Source organism: Leishmania martiniquensis, chromosome 14, assembly GCF_017916325.1.
Source record: "Leishmania martiniquensis isolate LSCM1 chromosome 14, whole genome shotgun sequence".
Taxonomy (NCBI): Eukaryota; Euglenozoa; class Kinetoplastea; order Trypanosomatida; family Trypanosomatidae; genus Leishmania; species Leishmania martiniquensis.
In genome coordinates, this window is record NC_090149.1 from 202501 (window position 1) to 228884 (window position 26384).

At 59.9% G+C, this 26384-nt stretch overlaps 7 protein-coding genes across 7 annotated transcripts in view; all 7 read right to left on the bottom strand.

Annotated features, from left to right (window-relative positions):
• The window catches only part of LSCM1_04857 (uncharacterized protein), a gene marked incomplete at both ends in the record, with an annotated part of 3528 nt that extends 2752 nt beyond the window's left edge, over positions 1-776 (bottom strand). Inside the window, one exon of the mRNA XM_067322344.1 lies at positions 1-776. This exon is cut by the window's left edge and continues 2752 nt beyond it. Coding sequence (XP_067180117.1) covers positions 1-776 — 776 coding nt within the window.
• A 1178-nt stretch (positions 777-1954) lies between these two features.
• Positions 1955-2335, bottom strand: LSCM1_04858 (uncharacterized protein; the record flags this gene model as incomplete). The annotated part of the gene is made up of 1 exon (XM_067322345.1): positions 1955-2335. The coding sequence occupies one exon, from the start codon at positions 2333-2335 to the stop codon at positions 1955-1957; it is 381 nt and encodes a 126-aa protein (XP_067180118.1).
• Positions 2336-2947: 612 nt separating this feature from the next.
• On the bottom strand, positions 2948-7366 carry LSCM1_04859 (uncharacterized protein; the record flags this gene model as incomplete). Its single annotated transcript, XM_067322346.1, has 1 exon — positions 2948-7366. The coding sequence occupies one exon, from the start codon at positions 7364-7366 to the stop codon at positions 2948-2950; it is 4419 nt and encodes a 1472-aa protein (XP_067180119.1).
• Positions 7367-8625: 1259 nt separating this feature from the next.
• On the bottom strand, positions 8626-10164 carry LSCM1_04860 (uncharacterized protein; the record flags this gene model as incomplete). Its single annotated transcript, XM_067322347.1, has 1 exon — positions 8626-10164. The coding sequence occupies one exon, from the start codon at positions 10162-10164 to the stop codon at positions 8626-8628; it is 1539 nt and encodes a 512-aa protein (XP_067180120.1).
• Positions 10165-15669: 5505 nt separating this feature from the next.
• Positions 15670-16326, bottom strand: LSCM1_04863 (uncharacterized protein; the record flags this gene model as incomplete). Its single annotated transcript, XM_067322348.1, has 1 exon — positions 15670-16326. The coding sequence occupies one exon, from the start codon at positions 16324-16326 to the stop codon at positions 15670-15672; it is 657 nt and encodes a 218-aa protein (XP_067180121.1).
• Positions 16327-18989: 2663 nt separating this feature from the next.
• On the bottom strand, positions 18990-19910 carry LSCM1_04864 (uncharacterized protein; the record flags this gene model as incomplete). Its single annotated transcript, XM_067322349.1, has 1 exon — positions 18990-19910. One exon carries the CDS (start codon positions 19908-19910, stop codon positions 18990-18992), a length of 921 nt encoding a protein of 306 aa, XP_067180122.1.
• Positions 19911-22098: 2188 nt separating this feature from the next.
• On the bottom strand, positions 22099-22950 carry LSCM1_04865 (uncharacterized protein; the record flags this gene model as incomplete). The annotated part of the gene is made up of 1 exon (XM_067322350.1): positions 22099-22950. One exon carries the CDS (start codon positions 22948-22950, stop codon positions 22099-22101), a length of 852 nt encoding a protein of 283 aa, XP_067180123.1.
• Between the last annotated feature and the right edge of the window lie 3434 nt (positions 22951-26384).

The following is a 26384-nucleotide window of genomic DNA, read 5'->3' on the forward strand; positions in this document are numbered from 1 at the left end:
CTGCCGCCCATACTGCCTACAGTGCTAGTGCCAGTAGACGAGGACGGCACCATCGCGAGTGCCACAACGGCGCCGCGGTGCCCGCGCATGCGAAACGACGCCTCCTGGCTTACAAGATCCCAGACCGTGATGTCGGTGTCCTGTCCTGCCGAGCACAGAGTCGAGCGTGACGTGTCGACGGCGACAGTCAGCACTTGCGTGTCCACGCGGTGGCCTAGCGCGTAGGAGCGGCACACCGGTAGCCCGTAGTTGTTCGACGCACTGCACGAGAACACCGCCACGTAGCCGTTCGAATACCCGACAAACAGCATCCATCCGGCGCTGTACTGCTGCGCGACGGCCCCGCTGCTACTCTGCACACTCGCGTCGGCACCAAGTTTGCCGCCGTGTTGGTTCGCCTCCAAGGGCACAACGCGCAGGGCGGTGACTTCGACCGGCATCTTCGCGTCGGCAGGGATGAGGGTGTGAAGCAGCTCTCCGCTGCGCACCGAGTAGACGCGGACGGCCTCGAGAGATGGCACGAAGAGCACCACCGCCGCTGTGGCGTTCATGAGGGCGGGGGGCGGGCGACCACTGGGCCCGCGCCCCCCATGCCCGTCGGATGACCCGCCGCGGCCGCCACGCCCAAAGGAGCCCGTGCGCGGGCGAGGGTTGCGGCCGGCGGCGGCAGTGTAGCGGGCCGGTACCACAGCGGCGTCCATCGCAAGAGAGGCATTGCTCACGACAGCGCCGCCTTGTGGTCCGACGACGTAGCGCAGATAGGTTTTCTCCACCATTGCGACCTACCGAGCCAAAGTGATCTGAAAGGGAGCGGCAAGGCGGACACTCGCGGCGCTGACGAACGTGCAGCCGCAAAGGATTTGCCGCCACGTGCCACTGCTAAGCGAGCGCGCCCTCGCCTGCCGCTTGCCTGTCAAGGAGTGTGAAGAGGCTCTTCGGGCTCAAACGTCGAACGAGAGGCGTGCTGCTGGTGAGAGGGAAAGAGAGATGCGCAGGCGTGGGGAGAGGCCAACGTGTTCGCTTCACCTCTGTCTATCGCCCGACGCACACGTGCTCGTGAGCGATAGTGGTGAGGAAAGGGAGGAGGTGAAGGAAGGGAGGGTACGGGTGCGGAGGGGGAGGGGCGTTGCTCAGGGCGTGCTGAGCCGCCGATACTGCGCGCCAAGGAGGATACGGCGCGGGTTCATTGCACACAGGCACTTCTTTCTCCGTGTTTCGGTACGCTGTACGAGGAGGAGCAGTGCGAGAAAGGGGGAAGGAAACGGCCTCCGAGTGGCTTTGCAACACACCGGCGATCCAGCATGGGAGGCGCTCCCGTGAACGGACGCGCGCGCGCATCACGCTGCCTGGCAGCAGGCACAGGGGGAGGGGAGAGGCCCCGTGCAACGCGCCCAGCATGCACGGCGAGATGCGCGACATGGAGGCACCAGTGGGCGGATGTTTTTTTTTTTAAGGCCCACTGCAACCAAGCAAAAGGCGCACCCGCGGCCCCTCTGTATCCAACCATAGGCGGCTGATGCGGCGAGCGCGCTCACGCCACAGAGGCCGACACACGGGATCTGTCAGCGACTGCAGTTCCTCCTTGCTTCTCCTCTTTTTATGCTCGCGTTGTCTGTACCGAACACACTCACCCACACGCACACACAGCCGCCACAAGGTACCCTTCACTGCCCCTCCCCCTCCCGCCCCACCCTCCCCAGCAGTCAAAAAATGCCGCATCAGCGCAAGCCGAAAAAGACGAAGAAACGCCCCTGTGCCGCTGCAGGAGCGGATGGGGGAGGGAGGCGTACAGGAAGACCCCGAAGGCGAGTGAGCCAGCCAGCGAAGGGAGGGGGAGGGCGAGGCAACCGCCAGCACCATCACGGAGGCGGCTTTGGTGCCAACGCTCAGTCTCTCCACACCCCTTCCGCGTGCTCAACGCCGCTAGAGAATGACAGCCAAGAGGACACATGCGCTAAAGGATACCGCCCAGTTTGTTCTCCAGCATCCAGTGACCCTTTTCAAACATAACTCCACGCACTCGAGAGCTTGTCTGGCGAGAGGTGACCTCGAGCTCGTAGCGCACCTTGCGACGGTAGAAGTCCTTGTCTGTCACCACGAGCGTCTTGTAGCCCTCCTTCAAAAGGCGGCGATAGAGTCGACATGCTTGCTGAGGGGTTGGCTCAATGGGCGGCAGATACTGGCTCGACTCGATGCGCTGCTGCTCCAGTTTCATGCGCCGGTGGTTGGCACGAGTGTAGTCCGGAGGACCCTCCTTCCACCACTTTCCGCCAGTGCCGAGACAAAAAGGTGTGCGGCAAAGCTGAAGCCGCGCAGGCGAGGTGCTAAGGGACATGATCGACGTGTCAGTGAAAAAATGCGCACTAAAGAGGTGTGCATGCCAGAGGTACAGGGCGGTTGGCTTTGAGTATGTGCGTGCCGTGAGGGGCGCTCGCAAGCCAGCTCTGGATTCTGTGCGTGTGCGCGAAGCGCGTGTTTGGCGGCCGTGTGCACTGGGCGCGTACAGGCTACACGTTTTGGGAGGAGTTCACAGCAGGAGGAAGCCTGGTCCCTGCGGCTGAGCGCAATAGAGAGAGTGGATTGGGGGTGGGTGTAAAGAGAGGAGGTGGAAGGGGTAGCAGGAGAGCGGTGGCTTCCACATGCGCAGGACTCGGAGCGAGCTATGGATACTGACAGTCCAACCTGCCCCTTCCGCAAACATCGCCGTCGACGCTGTTAGGCCAGACATATTGAAAGGCCCAGACAGACAGACACAGACACAGACACACACACAAAGCGCACGCATTCAGTGCAACACATATGCTCTAGCAATGCGGTCTTCGGTGCCTCTGCACCTCAGCGACCTCAAGCTGCTTGCGGGGTATTTCCCAGTCCGTATTCTCAATCGATGCGGCGCGTGGATGGGGAAGCGAGGGGCGCTGGGGAGGAGGAGAAGCGGCTCCGTCAGTCAGCACTGCCGCACATCCTCCAACCACGTTACCACGGGCTTGTGAAGACGACGTGATGGCACAGAAGTTGCGCGAGCCACATAGGTTGTGGTGGGCATGCACACAGCAGGGGTGACGTGGATGCGCGGGTGCGCGTGGGGCGCCTTCCTCTCTTCTGCTATAGAGAGGTCAGGACGCCCGCTGCCAAGATCGGCTGCGCATTCGCCGCCCGTGCTGTTACACTTCACGGCAGCGGCAGGGGGAGTCGCCTCTGCAACAGCCATCGACGCGCCTGCTCCTGCCGATGATCGTCGCCGCGCTGCTTCGTCACCGCGAGCGCCGCGGTCTCTTAGGAGTGCCGTTTTCCTTTCCTGAGATTCGCGATGGACAAGTGCCCCGCCAGCCGCGGCTAGCGGCCATCTCCAAGTTACGTTGCTTCGCGGCGATTCAAGCCGGTGGGATGGTGCGCTGCAGGAGAGGCCGGAATGGATCCGACTGTGGTGAGGGGCCAGCTCGCTCAGGCATCGGCGAGCTGATGCCCGCACTGGCGCCTCGCGAAGCGACAAAGAGAAGACAGGGACCGACGAATGGGCCGAAGCAGCGCGCGCGCACGGCGATACGGGCACCCTCACCGTAGATTCGTTGGCATGAACTTGCCGAAGAACAGGATGCGGCTGCACCGCGAGGGGTGGTGCGCAGGGCGGCGGGAGAGGTGGTGTCTGCGGGTCTTGTCGACCCTTCTGGCAAGGTGAGGAGACATGAGGGGAGCCGGCTATGGGCCGTGAGCGGCAGCCGGACGCCTCTCTGTCGACCTCCTCTGCTTCTCCGCACATCAAAAAGAGGCGATGGGCCCGCGCATCGCCGGAAAGGGGCGCAGAGGCCATCCCGCGCTGCTCCCGGAGGTGCCGCGCAGGGGCGCACCCAAGATGACTGCTGCGCGATTCACAAGCGTCCCCCTGCCGCCGCGGCTGCGAGTCCTCTTTCAGGGCCAGCGTTCTCCGTGCGTCCGCGGCAGCCATTTCGGCGAGAAGGCTGCGCAGCAAGCACTCCGGCACCAGCACTGTGCTCCACCGGATCTGCAGCTCCTCCTGCCCCAGCGCCCACGCTTGGCTCAAACGCAGGCGCTGGCTTGCCTCTTGGCCCTGCAGTCGGAGAAGAGCACCGATGTGGGCGCAACAGGCCTGGACGTGCTGACGCATGCGGTGCTCCGCTCCACAGAGTGTGCTGCGAGCCGACGTCTCTCCTTTCTCAAGACGCGCTGCTTTCGAGGAAGTCAGGTCACCCCGCGTCTGCGGAGTCGACGAGGAAACAGAGAGGTTCGCGGCATCGGCGCATGGTGGCGGCTGCGCATATTCGTGAAGCAGCACAGCGCCCACATACAGCGTGCTTGAAGCACCGGACAGCCGCCGTCCCTCCACCGTCGCGCCATGTGACTGTGCATGGCTCACGAGACGCTGCCAGGCAGCCGCCTCACTCTCTTCGCCCGCGCGCCGCGCGAGTCCTTCGGCGAGGCCGACCAGCCAAAGCAGTTCCGACACAGCACAGCGTGTCTGCAGTTCTCGAAGAGACGACTCCAGATCGAGGAGAGACGCCACCGCCGCAGGTGCCATGGAAGGCGGCCCTTGCGCCACCTCCACTGGCGGCGCCGACGTGTGTGACTCGGGCGACTGGTGAATTGTGTACTCATTCACCTCCGCGAACTCCTCGACGCTGCAGTCGATCCGCGAGCTTTGGAGAGAGGCGCTGCAGAGCGGATTGCTGGGCGGCAGAGAATCGGCATCGCTCGCGCGCTCCTTCAATTGCCGTTGTCGTGCGAGCGGTACTCGACAGTCGCCCTCACGCGACCCGCTCTCTTCCTTCGCCGAGTCGCAGCACCATTGCAGCAGCACGCATTCGTCCTCTTCCTCTTCCGTGGCGGCCGCGCCATCGCTGTCGCAATCACCGGTGCCAAACATCCAGCGATTTCCGTCGCCGGTGGTGTCACTGGCCCCACGGCAGCCTGCTGTGGCGTGCGCGGGGGTGCCGTGCATCGCAGAGGCGGGCAGGCAAGTGCTCAGCTGCGCTTTGAGTTGAGAGCGAGCCTGGGCGGCGGTAGCCACGGCGATGCGGGCACGAGCGAAGGAGCTCACGACGATGGACGCTGCCAGCTTCATAGCAGCACTACACGCCTTTCTCCTGCCATCCCCATGCGGCAGAGACCCACCGCGGCAGATCTCGTTGCTCATGTCCTGGTCGTCGCCAATAGACAAGCAGGAGGCTACGTAACGGAGATGGAGGGCTGTAGCCCAGTCTCGCACATGCAGAACGCTTCGTCGACTAGAGTAGTATAGTGTCCCTTTCCACGCCCATCGTGGTGAGGGGGAGGCTTCACGGGAAGCACGGCTCTGCGATCGGATGGTGCGCATTGCGGTGACGGCACCGACATCCTCGTCGACATTGACGAGAGCAAGTGACATCCACATTCCCAAGAGGAGGCATCGGCTGAGCAAGCTCAGCGCAGGTCCCTCGTGCGCTCGGCTACGGCCACCAGTGCTGTCATCATCGCACGGCACGGCGTGATCCACGACGCCACTCCATAGGTCGGCGTGGCCAGGAGTCGCTGCATCCGCAGCGCCGATATCGCACGAGCCGTACCGTCGTGCCAGCCTCCCCACTCGATACAGGCGACCGAAGAACGACTCGAAGTCGAGTGCGTACCAGGAGAAGAGAGCCGCGACCGCCGGTGCACACACCCTGCGCGACGGTGGAGGTGCTGCGCTCGACATCGCGGACTCAGCCGTGAAGCGCTGTGACGTAGGTGGCGCGCCAAGATCAGCTGCCGATGAGTCATGACCCTGCCACTTGTGTGGCGGCAAGCCAAGGTGCAGCCGATACGCTATCACCCCGTGCACTTCAGGCTCAAGAAGAAGAGCGTGCGCGGTGGTACAGCGGCAGGGCGGCTTGCGCGAGTCGTCAGATGTGCCGATGGAGGCCTTCATTAAGCGCTCGAGCACGCGCACAAGCACTGCCTCTTCCTTGGGCAGCTCCGGCAATGCGACGTCTGGTGCTGATGCGGTGGCTCGGTAGCGCATCCAGCGAGACGGCCGCAGGTATGCGAGACCGCTCTTCTCTCCAGCCGAGCGCGCAGTGCAATCAGCGCACGAGCACAAGCCGACCGAGCAGCGCCAGCTTGAGTCGACATCCCCGCGAAGCAGCACGTGTGTCTCTGCAGCTGACGCATCGTCCCCCTCCCCTTCCCACTCTACCACCGATGGCAACAATTCCAACGTGGCCTCTAAAACCCGCAGGGTCAGCCATTGCGAAACAAGGTGTAACCAGTGTCTGAGGGAGCCAATGGAGCTGCACGTGCTCCGCTCCGCCAGCCAGCTGCGCTCAAGGACGATGCCACGAATCTCCGTCGAGAGCTCTACCGAGGGCTGACAATGCGATGAAGATGCGCGGCGGAGCCCAAGGAAGGTAAACCACTGAAAGAGCAGCCGCTGCACCACAGCTATCTCGTCTAAGAGCGGAGTCAGGTGAGGGCTGGAGATGAACGGTAGCGTCACACATGCGCGCACCTCACTGAGCACCGCGATAAGGGCACATAGATGTAGATGCTTGGGTGACACAGAGCCGGCCGGCTGCTTGCCGAATAGGACTGCCGCTGCTCTCTCTGCGTAGTGCTGCAGGCGGGCCCAAACAGCCAAGTCGTCGTTATGACAGCCGGCGGCGAAAGAGGGCGCCGAGTCGAGCCTCGAGCCCTCTAGTCGAGTGGCTGCTGGTCTGACTATTGCCATCCAGTGTGCCCACAACGCCTCGTACGGCGCCGAAAAGGAAGAGCCGCGCTCGACGAAGCACCACTGCATAGACACGCCAGCGCGCTCCGCATTATCTGACGCCGCTACAGCGGGGCGGGCGAGGGTGAGCCCTACCGCGAGGACTGGCATCCGTGACAGCGGCAGCAACATCTTCAGAATCCGTGCCAGGGTGAGTGCCGTGCTGCCCACCAAAGATGCCACCCTTAGCGAACCCCCGTTTCTGCCTCCATGACGGTCAGCTGCCCCTTTCCCGTCGGTGGCACGGGCGCCGATGTGTGCACAGAGAGCGATATCGAGAACTTCTGCGAGGGAGTCCGGCGAACAAAGATCGCTGTCCATCATATCTGGATCACCTGCGCCGCCATGGAGTACCACGTCGAAAAGACTGCAGCGCAGCCGTGCACATCGCGCAAACATCGGTTCATACGTGAGCGGTGGCGCTGCAGCGAACGACTCCCGCAGTGCAGTCTTATCTGCCGATGTTCGGCTGCAGAACAGTGCGCGCAGCTCGGTGGGGTCAATCTGGACGAGAGGTTGGCAAGAGCACGGAGTCGATTCGCTGCTGCTGCACCGGCCATACACAGCCGCTTGGGCGTAGTCCATGGCACCACCTCTCATGTTCGGTAGGTCTGCGGTGACCATCACTGATGTGCGGCACTGTTGTGGCAGTGCCAGCTCCAGATCCAGCACGTTCCAAGCAGTGGCTGAGGCGCCCTTTATCGCATAGGCGGCGCTTACTGGATCGAATGCGAAGAGGAGAGACGACGACGAGCAAGAGGCAAGACATCCACGAGGCGGCAGCGGCGACGGAAGTGGCACCTCTCGCGTCGGCTCCCATTGGTTGCATCGCCCCTCCCATACATGGCAGAGGGCGGCGTGACCTGTGGCCATGTGAGCGACGTCAGGTGTCTGCGCCCACAACAAAATCTGCGCACGACTGCTGACACAAGTGCACACGAACCCCTTCAGAGAGGCAGAGAGAGAGGAAAAACGCGGGTGCGGCTTGCGGTGGGCTCACCGGCGCGCGTGCGATTTTCGTTGCATCAACGGCCGCGACGCCGGCGGTGTTCTCTGTACGTCTACGAGCGCTTGGCGCGCGAAGTGAGCGATTTCTTCGGCTCAGCGAAAGAAACTTTGCCTGCCCGTGCGCACATGCAGGAAGGGGAGAAGGGCGCTCTCGTGTCGTGGCGAGGCAGCGAGGGGACGAAGGGGAAGGGGGGTGGAGAAGAGCGTTGGCTCGATGCACTCGAGCGAAAGAAAAGTATTGCCCACTCTTGGGCTCATCGTTGTTTTCGCGTTTCAGAAGGACCGGCTGCGGCTCTGCCAAGCCTACACGAGCGCCGAATTACTTCCTCCATTCAAAATTATCGTCGTGCTCCTCACTGCGCCCCGCAATTAGGGTCGCCCACGAAGAAGGCAAAGAGGGCGGACTCGGACCTCGCCAGATGCAGATGCACGTGCCCCGTCCTCTTCTTCTTCCTCCCATACCCACGAGACGGGATTAGCAGACACCGGATGGCGGGCAGCGCAACATCCGTGCCCCCCCTCTTCCTCCTATCGCTCACCCGCTCTCTTTGCACATCCGCCGCATCGCTGCTTGGGCTTTGCTGTGCGCCTCTGGAGCTCCTTTTCTTTCTTCTCTTCCTAATCGATTTTTCGTTATGGCGAATGGGGTCAGCTGGGTGAAGTGCGTGGGAGAGTGCGACGCACGACGCTTCCTGCCTCTGCCCCCCCCCCTACAGGAGGCGGCAGTTTGTACGTGTGTCACTTAGAGAGGGGGAGAGGCAGTCTCGACATGGATACAAGCGCGCTGACCATGCAGAAGAGCTCTTGTGAACCAGAAATCAGGGCGCACGGCTCTCCCCTCTTTCTCCCGCCCTCCACGCACCCCCCTCCGCCCATCAGTCGAGAGGACGCGTCCAGTGAATTCGATTGTTGGGATTACGGGCGCCAAACACATCCTTCCACCGACGCTCTCCTAACGTGGCGTTCGCAGCATTGGGGAGCATACCGCAGACCTCCTTCGCAAAGCGGTCGTACAGAAGAACATTCACGGTGGCTGCCAGGTTCATGCTGCCGGTTGTTGGCATGAAGACGACATCGTCGACGTCGTGCTGCACGTGATACGCAGAAAGAGTGCCGTCTTCAGCGCCAAACACGTAGAAGACCATCGGGAGATGCGCGCCAGCAGTATGAGAAGCTTCCTTGTGAGGATCAGGGTTGCTGCCGACATGCGGCATTGCCGCCTCTTGAGCGGGCCGGCTGAAGGGGTGCTCATAGAATGGGAGGGGAACGGCTCCCTCTATCAGCTCCACAGCGACCACACGCACATCGGAGGGCGACGGTGGCCCTGTTTTTTTGCTCCCATGCCCGTAATCGTCTCTCAGCACATCGAACAGCACGTCCAGCACCGGCACGCACAGCTGGGGAATCTCACGTCCGGCGTGCGCGGGGTCGGTGGGCAGTGCGCGGACGGACTCGGAGTGCGCCATGGCCCTGTGCAGCCGCGTTCCTGAGAAAATAAAACTGCCAACGCGCCGTCGGACTGATTCTTCGGCGTGTTCCTCAACGTCCTGCACGGTGGCGCTCATTGAAGCAGTCCTGCTCGGGCACAAATCCGTGGCATCCGCAGCTGTCGCGGCAGCGGCGGCGGGCCCATGCAAGCCATAGCAGCGCATCGCTCGCAGAATACCACCCGCGTTCGCCGGTGTCTTTGGATTCTCAACCACAATGAAGATGAGCGGTGAGGGTGAGGAACAGGAGGTGCCGTGCTGCCGCGCCCCTTGCTGACACTGGCGAAGCAGGCGGCGAAGAGCGTCGCGGGCGGCGTTCTTGTCGACGATGTCCTCTTGGTGGTGCCGGGACTGCCAAGGACCAGCGATGCCGGCCTTCGCCTCAGGTACTCCGCCGCTGCTGGGGCCCTCGGCGGCATCTTCTCGTGGCCGCTTGCTGGGCTGAGCATGCGAGAAAACACCCAATTTCTCGAATGCCTTTTCGTAGCGCATTGTGCCTGCGGTGCATACGGCGACACCGGTTGCCAGGTGCGTCATTCCCCCGGACGATACGCCTTCCAGATGCTCCGTCATCATCACCCCATAGCGCGGTTTGCCCGTCGCTGCGTCGAGCGGCGGCTGCAGCACCAAGCCACAACGCCGGCAACGCCAGCGGCTACGCGGGTCCAGCTCCTGCCTCTTGCGCTCTTTGTAAGGCTTGCTGTGTGCGGGTGGAGTAGAGCAGCTGGGTGATGCGCCCGCTGCCTTGTCGGAAGTATCACACGCGAGCGAGGTCGGGCCCTGGAATGGAGCACAGCTCGACACAGGTGCCGTGGCGGCCTGTGCGGGCTCACTTGCAGCGTTGTCTCCGGACACCCATGGCATCATGTCAAAGAAGGACATCGACCACGCCGTCTTGGTGCCCCATCCTTTCTTCTTTGTGCCCATTCTGAATTTTGGCCCGAATGGTGATTGCTGCGGTAAGGGGTGAGCGTCCGTACCGCCTGTGTGTGACTCGACAGCGAGAAGGTCGAGCTCAGCGGCACTGACTGGTGATGCTTGTCTGGCAAACGCACACATACACACATATATATATGTAAACATTAGAGAGAGATGCACAGCGTGCTGAGTCTAGCAGTCAGCCTCGATGACACCCACATAAGTTTGCCATACGAACGCTTCAGTGCCAGTCGAGAGGACTGTTCCGTCACGGCGTGGCGAAGCATGCGCCGTGAGCCGCCAGCGCTTGCTGGTCTTCACGAGCGGTAGAGGGGCTCGCCTCCAGCGAAGGCAAGCGCGAGAATCACCCTTTTTTTGAGGGCGCACTTTGTGCGTCGCGTTGCTGAGGTTTAGTCACGGAAGGCGATGAGCCGCGTTTGTCAGACGGAAAAGGATCGACTTCGATGCGCACCTTCGCAGTATTGCCGCGGTCTACGAGCGCTTTCCATGGCCGCACCCGAAATGATTCCTGCGCAGCGACTAAGAGTTCACGCGTAGCGAAAGAGGCGCAGCCGAACACGCACCGGTACATCGGCTACAGCTTACGCCCCTCCACGTAGGGCTTCGGAATGGGCATATTATGCATGGAGCCTCGGCCAAGGTGCTTCTGCGTCCCCGCCCGGACACGTCGTCGTGCGGGGCGCAATTTCTTGGTCTTACGAACCCCACTACTTGACGTGGTCTGGCGCCGCTGCCGTCGACGGCGGGTGATCGACATCGCAGCACGTTCAGCATCGCTGTCGCCGCGTACTGCGTCCTCCTCCTCCTCCTCCGCTTCTCTGCCAGCTTTGTCTTCCTCGTCCTCGTCCTCACCCTCATCGCTGTCTTCCTCGCCGTCCAGGAAGGCGCCGAGCAACACCTTTTCGTTTTTCGTGACGAGCCGCCTCTGATGCGACTTGACGATGTCTAAGAGGAGGTCCGGGGCGAATAGGTACCGATCGAGCTCCAACGTGCGCAGCGCCTCGTCCTGCTCCCGCTCCACCGTCTCCTCCACCGGTGTGTATGTGATGCGCGCCCTCCCGTCGCTGCTTGCTGCCTCGCCCCCAGCACCTGCCCTCTCGCACGGGTGCTGCTGCTCTTGCTGATAGCCGCTTGGCAGCTCTTCCGGCGTGGTGCGTGTGAAGTACACGCGGCTGCGGAAGTCGTCTGGGTCGAAGGTGAGCTTGTGAATGAGATAGTCGGCGAGCTGCGGAGAGGTAAGCAGTATCGTCGGACTACCGTACACAAGCCCGGTGCGGCGGCCGAAAGGAATGTGCAGCCGGCACACGAACGGCGAGGGTGTGTGGTTTGAAAAGCTACTGTTTCCGTCGCCTGTGCAGCCCTCTTCGTCGCCGTCGTCGTCGTCCGCCGCCGCCGCCGCGTCCCCCTCTTGAGAAGAAGCGGGGTGGGGCGTGCTGGAGGCTACCGGTGTAGCGACGCCTGCGTGCTCGGCGACTTGATGGATCAGCTCCACGATGTCCTCATGCAGCCAGTTGCGAGGCAAGTTGTGCATTGACACCCAAACGTACGACACCGGTGGCGCCGGTGAGGAGGCAGCCGTGCCGTTAGCGTCTGATGCTTGATCACCTTCACGAGGCGAGGTCGTGGTCGTGCAGGTGGATTTGGCAGCAGCGTGCTCGTGCGGGATGCTCGCCAAAGTTGCCTCGCGACACTGTTCATGCGCATCGGGCATGACTGACCAAATGAGATCCATGGCATCGTCGCTTGTGGCGTCAGAGGTCGCACTGGCGCCCATGTCCGTGCTGCCGTGTCTGCGTACATCGTCGATGGTGCTTTGTTTCTTGTGTACCGTGCTATAAAAACGCTGAGTACAGCACACTGAAGGCGCTGCCCAAGGTTTGTATGAGACGCTGACGACAGCCGCCGCTCCTGGCGAGCCCGTGGAACGGCTACTTGATGCGCGCGGCGTTGCTGCTGCACTTACCGAACATGGACGCCACGCGCAACGCGGGAGCCGCAGCCCACGCATGTGCTTTACTCCTTCTTTTTGGTTTCGTCCACTGCGACAAACGCCGCTTCCAGCGAGGGCAGCATGCCGTGCGCAATGTGTTCCAGTGGCACGTGTGAGGCCGCCAGTGCACAGAGGCAGAGAGAGAGACAGACAGAAATGCAGGCGGAGAGGAGGGCGGCAGAGTGAATCAAACGCGCCTTTCAGTCACAGAGGGCTCCCCCCGGGCGATAGGGGGGTGGGAAGAGGAATAAAAGAGGAGTGTGTGTGTGGGGGGGGCGGGCGGGGCGTCTGTCAGCTCAAAGCCCTGCAGTGGCCAAACTAATCGCCCGCTGGATAGCCGCCCACCAGCCGACCCCCTCCCCCCGCGCGCACCAGCACGAACTCTGTTTGCGCATGCTGATTCGCGAGAGAGGGAGGGAGAGAGGGAAGGGGGTGAGAAAGTGCACTTGGGTCGGCTTCATATACAGTGCATGGGTGTCATGGAATACAAGAGGGAGGGAGAGGCGAAGGAGGGAAGGCCTGCGTGGAAGACGCGCAACGAAATGCAAAGCGGCAGCCAGCGCTGATTCAGACGCTTCGACTGCCCCCCTCCTCCCCCCGCCCCGCGCGCAGGGCACACGACTGAGCGTCCCCATTTCCACCGCCATCCGTCGCTCACAGCTCGGCTATATTTCCGCATCAGTCGCGGCCCGCCGTGCGGCGGACTGAGTCCGTTGCGCGGCGCAGCTGCAGTTCCATCTGGCGGTCGAACAGCAGCGCTTGACGAATTTTTGGGGCGATCGAGAGAAACGTGTTCTCAGGCGTCAGGCGGTTGCCCTCGTCTAGGTCACAGAGGACGTCCTCCTCTGGCGGCAGAGGTGTTGCCCCTGCACATCTGTATGCGGTGAAAGCAGATGCGCGCGCGCTGGGCGAAGACGGGTTGGCACGTGCAACACCCACGACACCACCGGGGCTTTTCGACCGCGCACGGGGCACGGCAGCCACTTCCGTCAGCCGTCGCCGCGGATGCGCACCGAGCTCGAAGGGCACTGGCACAGTGAGATCGCGCCGGAAGGTTGCCGGATCGTAATAGTGAAGTCGCTTCGCTTCCTCGGCCTCTCGGTGCGCGTCTCGCTGGCCCTGCGCCCGCCGAAGGCGCTCCACAAAGGCGTCTGCGCCGGTGATGGGCTGCCGTGGCGGCTGCAGTGATGGGATGTAGTCGCACATATGCGATGTGCCTCGCGAAGACGACGAGGACATGCAGATTGTGTTCGCGGGCGAAACTGGGCGGCAGCCGGATCCGTCACGAGCTTTCGACGGGGCAGAGGGGCAACGCAACGCTTCCTCTACGTTGTGGCGATGCCGATGGGGAGGGCGACCGTCCCTATCGACAGCCAAACTGCTCCCCACTTCCACTCCGAAGTGATTGATGCTAGGCTCGAAGGTGCAGTCCTGTTGCTCCCGTTCAAGAGCTTCGTAGACGGCCTGCACACGCTTCGCCTCCTTGCACTCATGCCAGAGGGTGAGCCGGCGGACAACTGCCTGCCTGCAGGCATTCGGTGAGGTGTCTCGGGCGCCGAGCATGCGGGACGGGCTGCAACTTCCTCCCTGCACACGGGTGGCGCCCCCCAGCCGGCGTGTGCTGCCGGGCGTGCAGCTTCCGACGAGCAGTGGCGGAGCGTAGGAGTGGTTCATAGACGAGGTCGACAAGGTAGGGGGCGGGGATCGCACTGCCGGTCGTTGAAGTGGCATGGAGGGCGGCGCGGCCGCTGAAGGCGGTGCGCGCTGAGGCTCCCGGGTGTCCCTCGTCACCCTCGAGGCTGCGGGGAGCCCGCGCGTGCCTTTGCCAGCAAGAATGCGCTCGACTAAGGCGCACACATCTTCTCTCTCTTCTTCATCAGCGTCCGTCCGCGTTGGCGTTGTATTGCTCGTGGACAGCGACGTGTGTGGGGACGCTGGTGCGGCTGTCACGACCGTTTCCGCAGTTCTGCCGCTGCCGCCATGAGGAACAGCATTTGTGGCTGCCCCCACGCTGGCGTTGTGGCTGCCGCTGCTGGTGTGCTCCCTGCGCCACGTCGAGGCGTTTCTGTTGATGCCCAGGCCGCACGACCGGTAGGATGCGGACGCAGGGCTAGACGACTGCTGTTGCTGTGAGGATGACCGCCGCTGGGACAGTTGGCAAGTGATAGTGGGGCGATCGCGCGACTCCAAAATGGAGTCGACGAGTGCATCGAGCTCTTCATCACTGTTCGCCGTCATTGGGTGGCGGACGGTCGGTGGAACAAGGGAGGCAACAAGCGCTTGTGGGGACTAAATGATAGGGGCGATAGGGGGGAGGGACACACGTACCAACAGACGAGAAAGGCAAGGAATACAGGTGTCCGCGGTCGGCTGTCGGACGAGAGCAGCAGAGAATCGGGGGAATACATGCAGGCAGAGACAGAGATATGGAGCCGGACTCCCCCCGTGTGCAGGCTCTCTCTCTCTTCCCCCCCTCCCCCCTCCCTACTCGGATGGATGCCAGTCCGCAAGGATGGACGTCGTAGACTGTGTCTAGGCGGCGCTGCAGGACAGAATTGATAAGGAGCGGCAGCGAGGACGGAGGGTGACTGTTTGGGATATGCCCATGAAGCGCGAGGGTTACAGAAACAGCAGAAAAGGGGGGGAAGAGGGGAACGCGTGTGTGGAGTGGGCCGGGCAGACCACTCGTGTGACAGAAGGGTCGTGCGATTCACTGCGAAGAGGAATATATATGTATATGTATATATACATATCTGCTTGAGACAGTCAAAGAGAGAGGCGAGCATGTCCTCCAGGGGTAGATCATGCATCCAACCCCGCCGCTTCTTTTCGCCCTCAGTGGCGTGAGGAGAAGCCGGCACAGCCACAGCCCGCGCGCCGACATGGGCGCCCCGCCCTCATGTGTATCAGCACTCACGCAGCTGTGTGCAGGTGCCCCATTTTTTCGTGCTCCCTCAAGCGGGGGAAAGCGAGAGCCTGCGCTGCGTCCTATTGCCATGAGGGGGGGTGCGTGGGGTGCTCTCACCAACATCGGCGGAGAAACAGCACCGAGGAGCGCATGCTCGTGAAGGCGTATACCTCCATGCAAGGGCCATGGGAAACGTATTCGCACTCCAACACACACTGCATCAGCCGCCACCACTGCAAGAGATAAGAAAAATAAGAAGAGAGCAGGAGGATGCGCACATATGCACAAAAACACATGAGGAGGGAGGGAAGAGCCGACAGAACGGCGCCCTCAGTGCGGTCGGCTCCACAGAAGCCCTGGCAGACGGAAGGCGGCGTGCGTATGTGTGCGTAGAGAAAGGGGAGGGGGGGGGTAGTGGCGAGGAAATGGAGCGGTAAAGTCAGGCACGCGAAGGAGGGCACCAAGAAATTATTTTGCCGCAGCTTCTACAGCCCCCCTTCCTCCCTCCTTCTCCCCACCCATGGGGGAGCGAGCGCGAGGGGTACGCTGAAAAGCGAAGGCGACGGCTTCCCAGGCGCCTTTTCCTCGTCTTCTCTTACAAAATGCGGGTCGCGATCATGACCGTTGGCGCCAGGCGACTCGGCGCTGCCCTGTGCGTCTCCCGGCCTGCAGCTGCTACATACATTTCTTCCCCAGAGGCCACGGGATTAACGCGCTCGCTGCGCGTTCCAGCCTCCTCGCACGCGTCATTGGCCTCACAATCCACGACGGTCTCCTCCCTGCCCCCCTGCACTACTGACGCCGCCTCGTCTCTGCCCGAGAGGCGGCCCTGCAAGGATGAAGCCGAGGGCAGATGACCATTATCCTTTGGGGGCGCTGATAGCCTCTGCGGCCCGGCGGGGCAAGCGGCGGTCACGTTGGCCTCGCCGTTGGACGGCGACTGCGGAGGGAGCGTGGGGTGTGAAACATACATGACCGTTTCCGCTTCCTCAGGCCCACCGCCAAGGCTGGTGCAGCTCGGCAGCGGTGGCAGCAGCTCCTCGGGGATGTCGGTGATGGTGCCGCAGCAAGGGCAAAGGAGTGTTAGCGTGTTGATGGGCGCGTGGAGCATCTGCCCACACGTGCCGCAGCTGATCTGCAGATTTTGGGCCGAATTCACTGTATTACATAATCGGCAGCGGCAGGTAATAGCACCGAGGGGGTAGGTGATGATGCGATGGCAACCGTAGCAGACAACCTGGCCAAATAACATGCCTGTCGGAGACGTCTTTGGCTCGCAACTGATGTTAAGCGGTGGTGTTGGCGACGCGCGACAACGCGTGAACAAGGGTGCTACACGGGATGGGCAGCGGGCGAGCAGAGGGAGAGAGAGTTGGTGCCGCGCTTTCGATATATGTATATATATATATAAATAAGAGCTGATGCGCGCGTTTGTTCGGTATGCTCGCGGCAGAGAGCGAGTGTGTGTGGGTGGCAGCAGTGAGCGGCAAGAGAGGAGAAGGGCAGAAAACAGCAGAGATGCATCATGCGCATGCACTGCGTCACAGACTACCGAGCACACACAAGCAAAAGCTGGCGTGAGGGGGAGGGGGGCACTCATGTCTGGAGGGGTGGAGATGAAGGGGTGCGGGCAGTGGTGGTGGTGGTGGCGGCGGGAGAGAGTAAAGGGAGAAGGCATCGCCTACGGATACAGTCGCTGCAACACACTAGCTGAACAACGCTGAGTGAAGCGATTTGAACTCGCCCCCCCTCCCCCTCTCTCTCTCCTCTCCGCCCCTCTCGCGCAGCTATCACACATGCAGAGGAGGGCCTTTATTTGTGTCTCTCACCAACCACAGCTCCTCCGCATGCACAGACATGAGGTACACCGCTTCCAGTCCCTTCGCTTCACCTTGCCTACCAGTCCTGCAATCAACGTTCCGAAGCGGGCACCGAAAAAAAGGGATTCTTCGTTGGCTATCCGCGTAATGAATTTTCGCCGATACCCTCTTCCCCCCCTTCCATTGCCTAACGCTACAAGAGGCCGTCTACGCAGCTGTCAAGGGTGACATCGGGGTGCTGGCGAAGGAGTAAGGCAGAGAAATCGTTGCGTGCCTTCATGTTCACTGAGAGCCACTAACGGATGGGGCTGTGGATGAGAAAAGGGAGACCACGAGATGCAGCCTCCCCTCTTCCGTTTCATTTTTTCTTTGTTTCTTCCGCTGCAGTGGGCATCAGCAGCTACGCGCTCAGCCTCATTTTGATATCGACTCTAGAGCGAGCGGCTCCCGCATCAGCACACACGACTGCGCTGATGCGTGGTGCATCGCTCCGGCGCGCGCCCCCTTCCTTCTTCATGCTCTTTTTTTCCCATGCCCTCCAGCGGACACGCAACTTCCTCCTCTTCCTCTCTCCAGCAAGTGAAAAATGCTTTCCCTTTTTTGTCTTCGCCCGCCTCGACCTTGGCGAGGCTGTCCACGTGACCTGCTTTGTAAAACAGCAACCAACAACCAACAACAGAAGGCCATTCGCCCAGTCCGGGCGAGGAAGCCGCTGCGCTGAACGAAAAGAGGCCCGAAATGGGAAATGCCATGGCGTAGCTACGAGCGCGTGGTGGAGAGGCGCAGGAGCCTGCGGCGCACTTTCACAGCACTCACAGGTGGTGCACACACACACACACGCGCGCGCGCAGAGAAAGAGAGGCAGAGGCCAGGCGAAGAGCAGCAGCGAAAGAGGGAGGAGGAGGAGGCACTATCCTGTACACATTGCCATCAACATCGCATGCTGTCTCCGAGAAGAGGAGGGGATGAGAGCGGAATGCCTCCTCACGAGAGGGAAGAGAGAGAGGGAGAGGGAGAGAGAAGGTGCGGCAGAAATAGCGTCTTTCAGTACGGAACAGAGTCACAGGCCTAGTTACCCAGCGCACTCGAGCGGAGTCGCACATATCATCGACACACACACACACACACGCACACAAGGACGAGAAGAGGGCTGAAGAGAAGGGGTGAGGGGAAGGGGGGTAACACGAATGCACATGGAGGGGTTCCTCACCGTCGAGCACGAGAGCAGCGCACGAAAGGGGCGTTGCTGAGAGGAGATGAATAATCTAAAATAGAAGCGAAAAAAAGACCCAAGAGTTGAGAAGAGGAGGTCTCTGTGTGCGTGTGCCTGTGGACCAGCGTCACCCAAACAAGTGTCCTCTCCTCCTCTGCCGCTTTCACCATTTTGTCCCCCCACTCCACTCCACCCCAACTCACCCCTCTCATCGAACAGGGCTACAGAGAGAGAGGGGCGAGGGGGCTGCGTGTGCGCATCTTTGTACCGAAGCGCTTTCTTCATCAACTGCCACCTAAAGAGGCGGTTAGCCTCCACTTTTTGTTGCCCACATCCTTACACAGAAGAGAGGGATGGGAGGGGGAGGGAGGCGCTCAGACAGGGCCCGTGAGCTCCGTGCAGCAGAGCAACGGTGAGCAAAAAAAACAAAAAGGAGGTGCGAAGGAGAGACCAGCGCTCAGTGTGAGTGCGTGCGTGTGCGTGAGTGTGAGTCACAGTATTTGCTTTCGATGCATCTCCGGTGGCTCACAGTTTTAGCGTCATGCGCACACATCAACATAAACACGTATACGCAGGCGCGGGTCCACCATAAATGCCGCCGACGCCCAAATCAACCATAAACTCTTTCTACTGACACACCCCATCGCCTACCCATTCCTCTACACACACACACAGACACACAACCATACATAAACGTACGTACGCACCCGTGAGGCTCCCGGTGGCCCAAGAGGAAAGGGAGGGCACACACAAAGAGGGGGAAAACCGGGTGCGGATGCGCACCAACGCGAAAGGAATGCGATGCAGCATCAGTGCCGATGGCACATGCCCACAGCATCAACGTATGCAGTGGAGGCGCAATGAACGCGGTCAAAAAAGGGGTTAGCGATTTTTCTTGAACTTCAACGCCACTGGGGTCTCTGCGTCCTGTCTCAGCTCGCGGAGGCGTAGAAAAACAGCGGTCACGTACATGACGAGCGCCATGCGCACGTTTGCCTGTACCGTCATGCACCCGAGCTCATTCGTGTAGTTCATGTAGCTTGCGTAGACAGAGAGCGCGCTGCAGCCGATCCATTCCGTCATATCAAGCGCCACGAGCGCGCCCTTCCGCTTGGCGGCGACGGCAGTCTTGCCGTGGGCCTGCGCAGCATCTTGCCGCATGTAGATGAAATTGCGGGCGACAGATGTGAGCGTCGCCAAGGTGGCGATCATCGTCAGGCAGCTGGTGCCAATGCTGTAGGTGTGCCAGAAGTAGAGAGCGCTGAGCACCTGGATCCACCAGTGCGAGGGCTGCACCCGGCGAACCTGCTGTTTCTCCTGCGCAGGAGAAGCGATAATGTAGTCGCGCAGGATCAGGAAGAAGGTGTCGAGCTGCTCCACAACTTTCAACAGCACAGCTGCGCCGAGGGCGAAGCCGACGTAGCCCTTGTAGACCCGAGCGTCATCCCAGAAGCACATGGTCTGGAAGAAAGAGTTCGCCAGGACAGAGTGCGTCATGGCGGGCACTAGCATGCACGAGACGGCTGCGCACGCGACGCCGACGAGCAGATGATAGATCGAGGCGACGGTGTAGCATGCCTTGAGCGCCGCGACCGTCTCCTTGCTGGTGCCGTTCTGCTTCGCCGCTGCATTGGCGGTCAGCACCTGACGCTTGTTCCACCATCCGAGTATGCGGTCGCCCTTGCCCACCATGACAAGGTAGAGTGATGCAATGTAGCCGATCACATCAATGCTCTCGAGCAAATAAGCCTGCAGCGGGTAGCCGTCGAAGTGGACGACGTAGTCGATGAAGTTCGCCATCATGTTGACGCGTAGGAGAGCGGTGGGGAGAGGATGGCAGCGATGAACAAATACTCGCGAGCAAGAAAGGGACGAGGGGGAAGGAGAGGGGGTGGGGGGCAGCGGCGAAAAAGTGCTCTGCATCGTTTTGTTTTCCATTATAGTATAAGCGAACGCATGTTGCGATGTCGAATTGACCGAACGTGCGCTCAGCGAGTGTAGGGTGGTGCCGGGAAGGGAGACGGAGGTCGAGGAGAGGAGCAAAGGAGTCGGGGAAGCAGCTGAGGGTGGGGGTGTGCTGCAAGGAAGAGAAACAATACGCGGCATTAGAGGAGCGCGTGCACCAGCAGCCTCTCCCATTTCTGTGCGGTGCTGTCGTGGCCACGATGAAGCGGGACTCGTGCCGGACGGTACCAAAGGCCTCCACCCCGCGCGCCCTTTCGCGGACCCGGAGCCCCTCTTCCTGCACACCTCGTGTAGTCAAAGAGGTTAGGCGTGTTCGCGCGGGGAGGGACGCATCGCATGGGAGCGAGGGTGCATTCGTATCCCTCTGTGGTGCTCATGCCCACGTTGCTACCGGAGCAACAACAACAAAAGAAGCGCATCTCCTGGGAGAGGGGAGGGGACGTACCGACGAGACCCCTCCCACTTACGCCGCCATGGATGTCACACTTCTGTTGCTCTGCCCTCTCCACCTTTGGGTTCTCCGCGTCGAGATGCGCGTCTTTCCTCCTGTTCCTCTCCCCTCATCTCCCTCCCTTATGCACTGCAAGGCGAGCATGCACGCGACAGTGAAAAACAAAGGGCGCGTGCCTTTTTTGCCCTCGCTTTCTTGGACGCCTGTGCACCCGAAGAGAGAGAGAGCAGGGGGAGACAGCCTGGGGGAGAGAGCCACACTGGAGAGGCCAACGGAGAGAGAGAGGCGGGCGCGAGTGGTGGGGGAGACAGACACACACAAATATGTAATATATATATATTGCATGCATACGAGCACATCGTGTAGAGAATAAAACGCACAAGAAAGCAAAGATGTGTGTCACCCACGTACACAAGCGCAGAGTCCTCGCGTGCGGCTCAGAGGCGCAAACGACAGTCGCGGCCGCATGTACTTATGGACACTGCAGATGGAGCTGGGCGCGCGGAAGGTCTGTGCGAGGGGGGGCAGCATGTTAGCATGACGGCAAGGTGGAGAAGGATGGCTGAGAGAGCGAACAAGGCAAGCCTACGCACAGGCTCTCGGCGCGTTGTGTGCCCCCCTCTCCATCCCCATCCCCCCCGCCCAGCAAAAGAAATCAGAAACTGCAAGCTGATGTGAGAGAGCGAGAGTCGCCAATATGTGGTGTTATCGCGACGTAGCATGACATCTATGGACACACGCACAAGCAAACACATGCACAAACCCATCAACCACGCACCCACACGCATGCGTGGACGTTGCGTTTCGTCTTTCCCGGTTCACACGCACCTCTCTCCTCCTCTTCCGCCACCTCCTCCTTTTGGCTTTAGGGGTCTTCCCAAAATCTATCATGTAGATCGAGAAGATATGCGAATGGGGAGGCCAATGATGAACAACACACACACACACATACACACACCCAGACAGACAGACAGACACACACACACACACAGACAGGCAATGCAAACAGAAGAGAAGTCCACAAAGCCATCGAACGCACCAAGGCAAGCGCCTATGGACACGTGAGTCAACACCGCTGTCAGGATTGCCATCCCTTTCCTGTTAGTGGGCCGCCGCAGACACTCCCCGCCTGGCGCCGTTTGCTGTTTCTGTCGCATTCTTTTTTTCTTGTCTGTGTGTCTTTCTGCGCACGTTTCGGTATCGAAGCACTCCATTCCATGCACACAGAGAAGGCGAAGAATACAATACACACTCATACATACAGAGCTGATACGCAGAGGGCCCCCCTCCCCCTCATGTCCTCCTCATCACACACACACACACACGCCGAACACGCCAAAAATAAAACAAGAGAAATGAGAAAATGCGCGACGAGAGAGACCGCAGGACACACAGCGAACGACAAAAAAGATCACACGAAGGGATGTCGATAGAAAAGAGAATGGCGGACATAGAAAAAAAAGTTAACGAGGGCGGTTGGATGTGCGCGCGCGCGTGCATTTGAAGTGGTCGGGGGAAGAGGAGGCAGAGGCGACGGGAGAGGCTGCGTCATTAACAAGATACGCTGCGTTGCGCTCACTCCAACTTTTTCGCTGGCGCGGGGCGCGGGGCGGCGCCGCCCTTGTGCGGCAGCACGTAGCCTTTGATGAACATCTCCGAGAAGAGGTAAAAGTTGAAGATGTAGATCACCAGCTGCGCACGGGCGGTGGACAAGGCCGTGCCAGGGCAGGTGCTGGGCTTCGTTGCATCCTCGGTGAGCTTCTGAAAGGTAACGTAGCCCGACACGAAGAGGCCACCGACCATCTGTGCGATCTGCAGGAGGGTGATGTACATGGCGAACGGCTTCACGAGGTTCTTGTAGCCGATCTCCGACAAGAAGAAGTAGAAGTACATGATGGAGTGCACAAAGTAGTTCATGGCGGCAGCGCAGATGAAGATGCTGGTCCCTTTCTGGTAGCTGTACCACGCGAACAGGTACGTCGTGACGTGGTGGAACCAGGAGAGGAAGCTCAGCTTCACCCCCTTCGTCAGTAAAAAAAACGTGTCGATGAACTCCGGCACCTTTGAGATGGCGAACAGGCCAATGGCAAAGCCGACTTTGGTCGTGTAGAACTCATCGTCGTGGAAGGTGCAGACGGTATCGTGCAGGCCATCCTTCATGAGGTGGCGCAGAAGCGGTGGCCCGACACGGAGCCAGCCGTAGAGGGAGAAGACGGAGAGCCCGATGTTCCACAGCGCCCACGCCTTCTTGATGATGCTCACCGGTGGGTTTCCGTTGAATAGGGCCTGCATGATCCTCGGGCCTGTGAAGACAAAGGCGAGGTAGGCACCGGCAATGTAGGCGCACACATCCACGTTAGACTCCAGCCACTTCTGCACGGCGTGGCCGTTGAAGTGGCGATCACCGTAGTTGTCGAGCCACTGCATCGTTTCTCTGCTGCGTGTAATCTGAATGATACTTTTGAGGTATATATATATCTGTGTGTAGGTGAATGTGTATATATATGTGTGTGTGGGATCGGTAGAAAAGAGACCGGGCGGGAGTGCGTCTGCGTGGGGGACGGAGCAAGAGAAAGAGAAACGTATGCGCGCCGCAGAAAAGGGTGTGGACTGCTCTGAAGGCAACCAGCCGTTTGCGTGCGATGCGTTAGTTCTGGTGACGGCGATGCAACGCACGCATAGAGGAGAGGTGGTGGACTGCCGCCCGCACACATACGGGAGCGCTGTACCGACTTCACACTCCCCCTCCCAGCTGCCGCCGCTCTGCGGATGCGGCAAGACAGAGATCTGTAGTGCATAGACAAACGTATCTGCACCTCCTCCCTCCCGCATGGATAGAGGCGTCCTACAGAAGCCAACGACGTAGGCCGCTGCACCGGCAACAAACAGCCGGGCCAGCCTTCGCCTTCACTACCTCTTTTTTTTGTCTGCGCCGATTCTGTTCTTTTCCCCGGGCGCCCACCGTTTTTTTTTCCTTTGCTAAAGGAATTTCATCAATGCGCATCTGTGCGTGCGCTCGCGTGAGAATGTGCGTCCAAAATGGCTGCTGTCTTCCATCCTTATAGACATTCATACACACACATATATATATGTATATATATATATACGCACACACATATACGCACGCGTACGTGAGGGCCATCACAAGAGGGGAAGGAAGGGAACGGGCAATCATATGAGCCGCTACACACGAAGGTACTCACGAACAAGTAAACAGGGACGAAAAATCCAAAAAGTATTTCAGGGAAGGAAGGAGCAAGCGCGCGCGCACACACACAGACACACACACACACACACATACACACATACACACGTAACGTTAACGCAGTCAGGTGGCAGCTACTTTACAAACAAGCACAACCTCTCCGCCGCCCCCACTTCCCACACGGAGAGGAGCGCTTACGACACCGGCCCTTTAAGGGAAGGGGAGAGGACACGAAAAAAAAAAGTAAGTGTGCACACAGATACCCTCGCCATCATTTTACAAGACAGTCTGCGCATGTGTATATGCATGTGTGTGTGTGTGTGTTGAGAAATCCGCACTTGAGCCTTCAGAGCAAAAAGGGGGGTGAAAAAAAAAGAAAAGTAGACGAAGAACGTGCCTCGCTACTTAGACGAGTCCAGGATGGGTGGGGTGTGTGGAGGGAGGGGGGAGGGAGTACGAGTGGGAGAAGGCAAAGGCAAAGGCAAAGGAAAAAAAGAAGGAGCCAATATATATATGTCTCGCTCGCTCGCTCTCTCTCTATATACACACACACCCCTTGTGTAGATATAGATTGATATATACTGGCCAAGAGCAGAGAAGAGGAGCGAGTCCGTTAGGAAAGGGAGGAGGGGAGGGGCAGGGCGGGCGGGGGAGGCAAAGAAAAAGAAAACGAAACGACGAATGACACACACACACGTGTGTGTGCGTGTGCCTGTATAGATGTGGTCACGCCTTCCCACGCAGACCCATTGTCAGCACCACCGGCGCCTCTTCCATAATCGTCTGCTTCTCGCATATTCGCGGTTGTTTCGTTCGCGCCAACAAGCGATGGGAGCTCTCTTACCGTCGTCGTCCTCCACCCCCCGCCTTGCCCTCTTCACACTTTCCTCTTCCCCTTTACCATCCTCTCCCCGCCGACATGTTCGGGCGCTCGGGTGAGTGTAAAGGGCGGAGAGGGAGCGAGCCGATGAGCTCGAGCGAGAACAGAAAGGAGTAAAGGACGGGGTGGAGTGTGAGCGCAGGCCGCCTTGTAGGGAGCACATACACACACACACACAGACAGAGAGAGGGGGGGCGAAAAATGCGAAAGCATCACTTAAGGGAGACATAAAATGGGGTATGGGTAGGAGGCATATTTCCTGACGATGAGGGAGGGATAATGGTGAGATGCACATGCTACTGCGGCTCCACGAGACCGCCTCCTCCTCCCCCCTCCCTCTCTCCTCCCTCCCTCTTTCCCCCGAAAAAACAACAAAACAGCAAAAGGACGCACACACACACACCTTAGCTGCGTACTTGGTGGAATCGGTGGCCGGAAGTGAAGTAGGCGTGGGCGCGCAAGAGAAAGAGGGAAAGGAAAAAAAGAATGGAAGAAGGGCATGCGTGCATGTGCCTATATGATATATTCATCGCTATTTCTGTACACGCGCGCTCGATAAAGGGTGGTGGTGGCGGTGGTGGTGGGAATAAGCGGAAGAGCAAAACTGAAATCAAGGGGCGAAGGAGCACAGCAAAGAGGGGTCTCCACGTTTCTGTTCTCTCTTCGACCTTGTGCGGCTCTTCCGCGCATCACACCTGCGCAGCAAATCGAGCGAAAAAATGCTGAAAACCAAACCAAGACAAACACACGCACACGCACACACACACACACAATCGTCCATGAGGTACACATCAGCGCCCACGACATCGATACAGAGGTAAGAAGAGTCTGAGAGAAGCATCTAAAAATCGTGCGTCGTCACTCGCCCCTGCAGGTGGAAGACAAGGTGCATGACGCGAGTTGGCTGTCACAAGCCACACCGTGGCCCATCTCTTTCACTCACATGGCGCTCGCAGTTCCAGCGCTGTCGCTGCTGGCTCACGACTAGTCTGTACACAGCATCAACTACTGCTGTTTCTTCCATGCACCACTGATTTGTGCCGCAGTTAACGAGCACACCAGATGAAACCGGCAAGAAAAGAAGTCGCGTGCACAAACACACTCGCAAGAGAGGGAAAATCACGGGAAGCGATGGGTGTGTGTGTGTGGGGAGAAGGCACGCCTACGCGCACATACGCACGAGCAGAGCGAAGCGGGAAGGGAGAAGGGGAGGACGTGAGCAAGACAACAACAAACGAGAGGCGCACAGACAATGGGCGCACATACATGCAGGTGTACACACACACACACACACGCGACGGCCTTGCACTCGCCTCTTCGTTTTCTCTCGTGGCGTGCCTCTCCGAACCCCATCAAATCTCATCCACCGTTCAGAGACCCGCGGGGACGGATTGATGGCCAGTACGTGCTAAGGCGAAGATACCTTGCAGAGCACGCACTCGCCGCTCAGACAGGCAGGCCCAATCAACGAACGCAGCTACGAGGCCGAAACGGTGTCCGAAACAGTCCACACGTAGGCAAGCAGCACACTTTTACCACAAAAATGGAGTGCTTAGTCCGCCTTCTTCGAAGAGCGCGGGCGTACATGATTGTTCATGAACATCTCACCGAAGAGGTAGAGGAACGCTGTGTAGATGCCGAGCTGCAGACGGGCCGTCGCCATTGTGGTACCAGAGCACGACCCCTTCATGCCGTCTGTGATGCCATGGCCAGCCAGGATGTACTTCTGGGCAATGACGTAGGCGGACACGAAAATGACACCGACCATCTGCACGA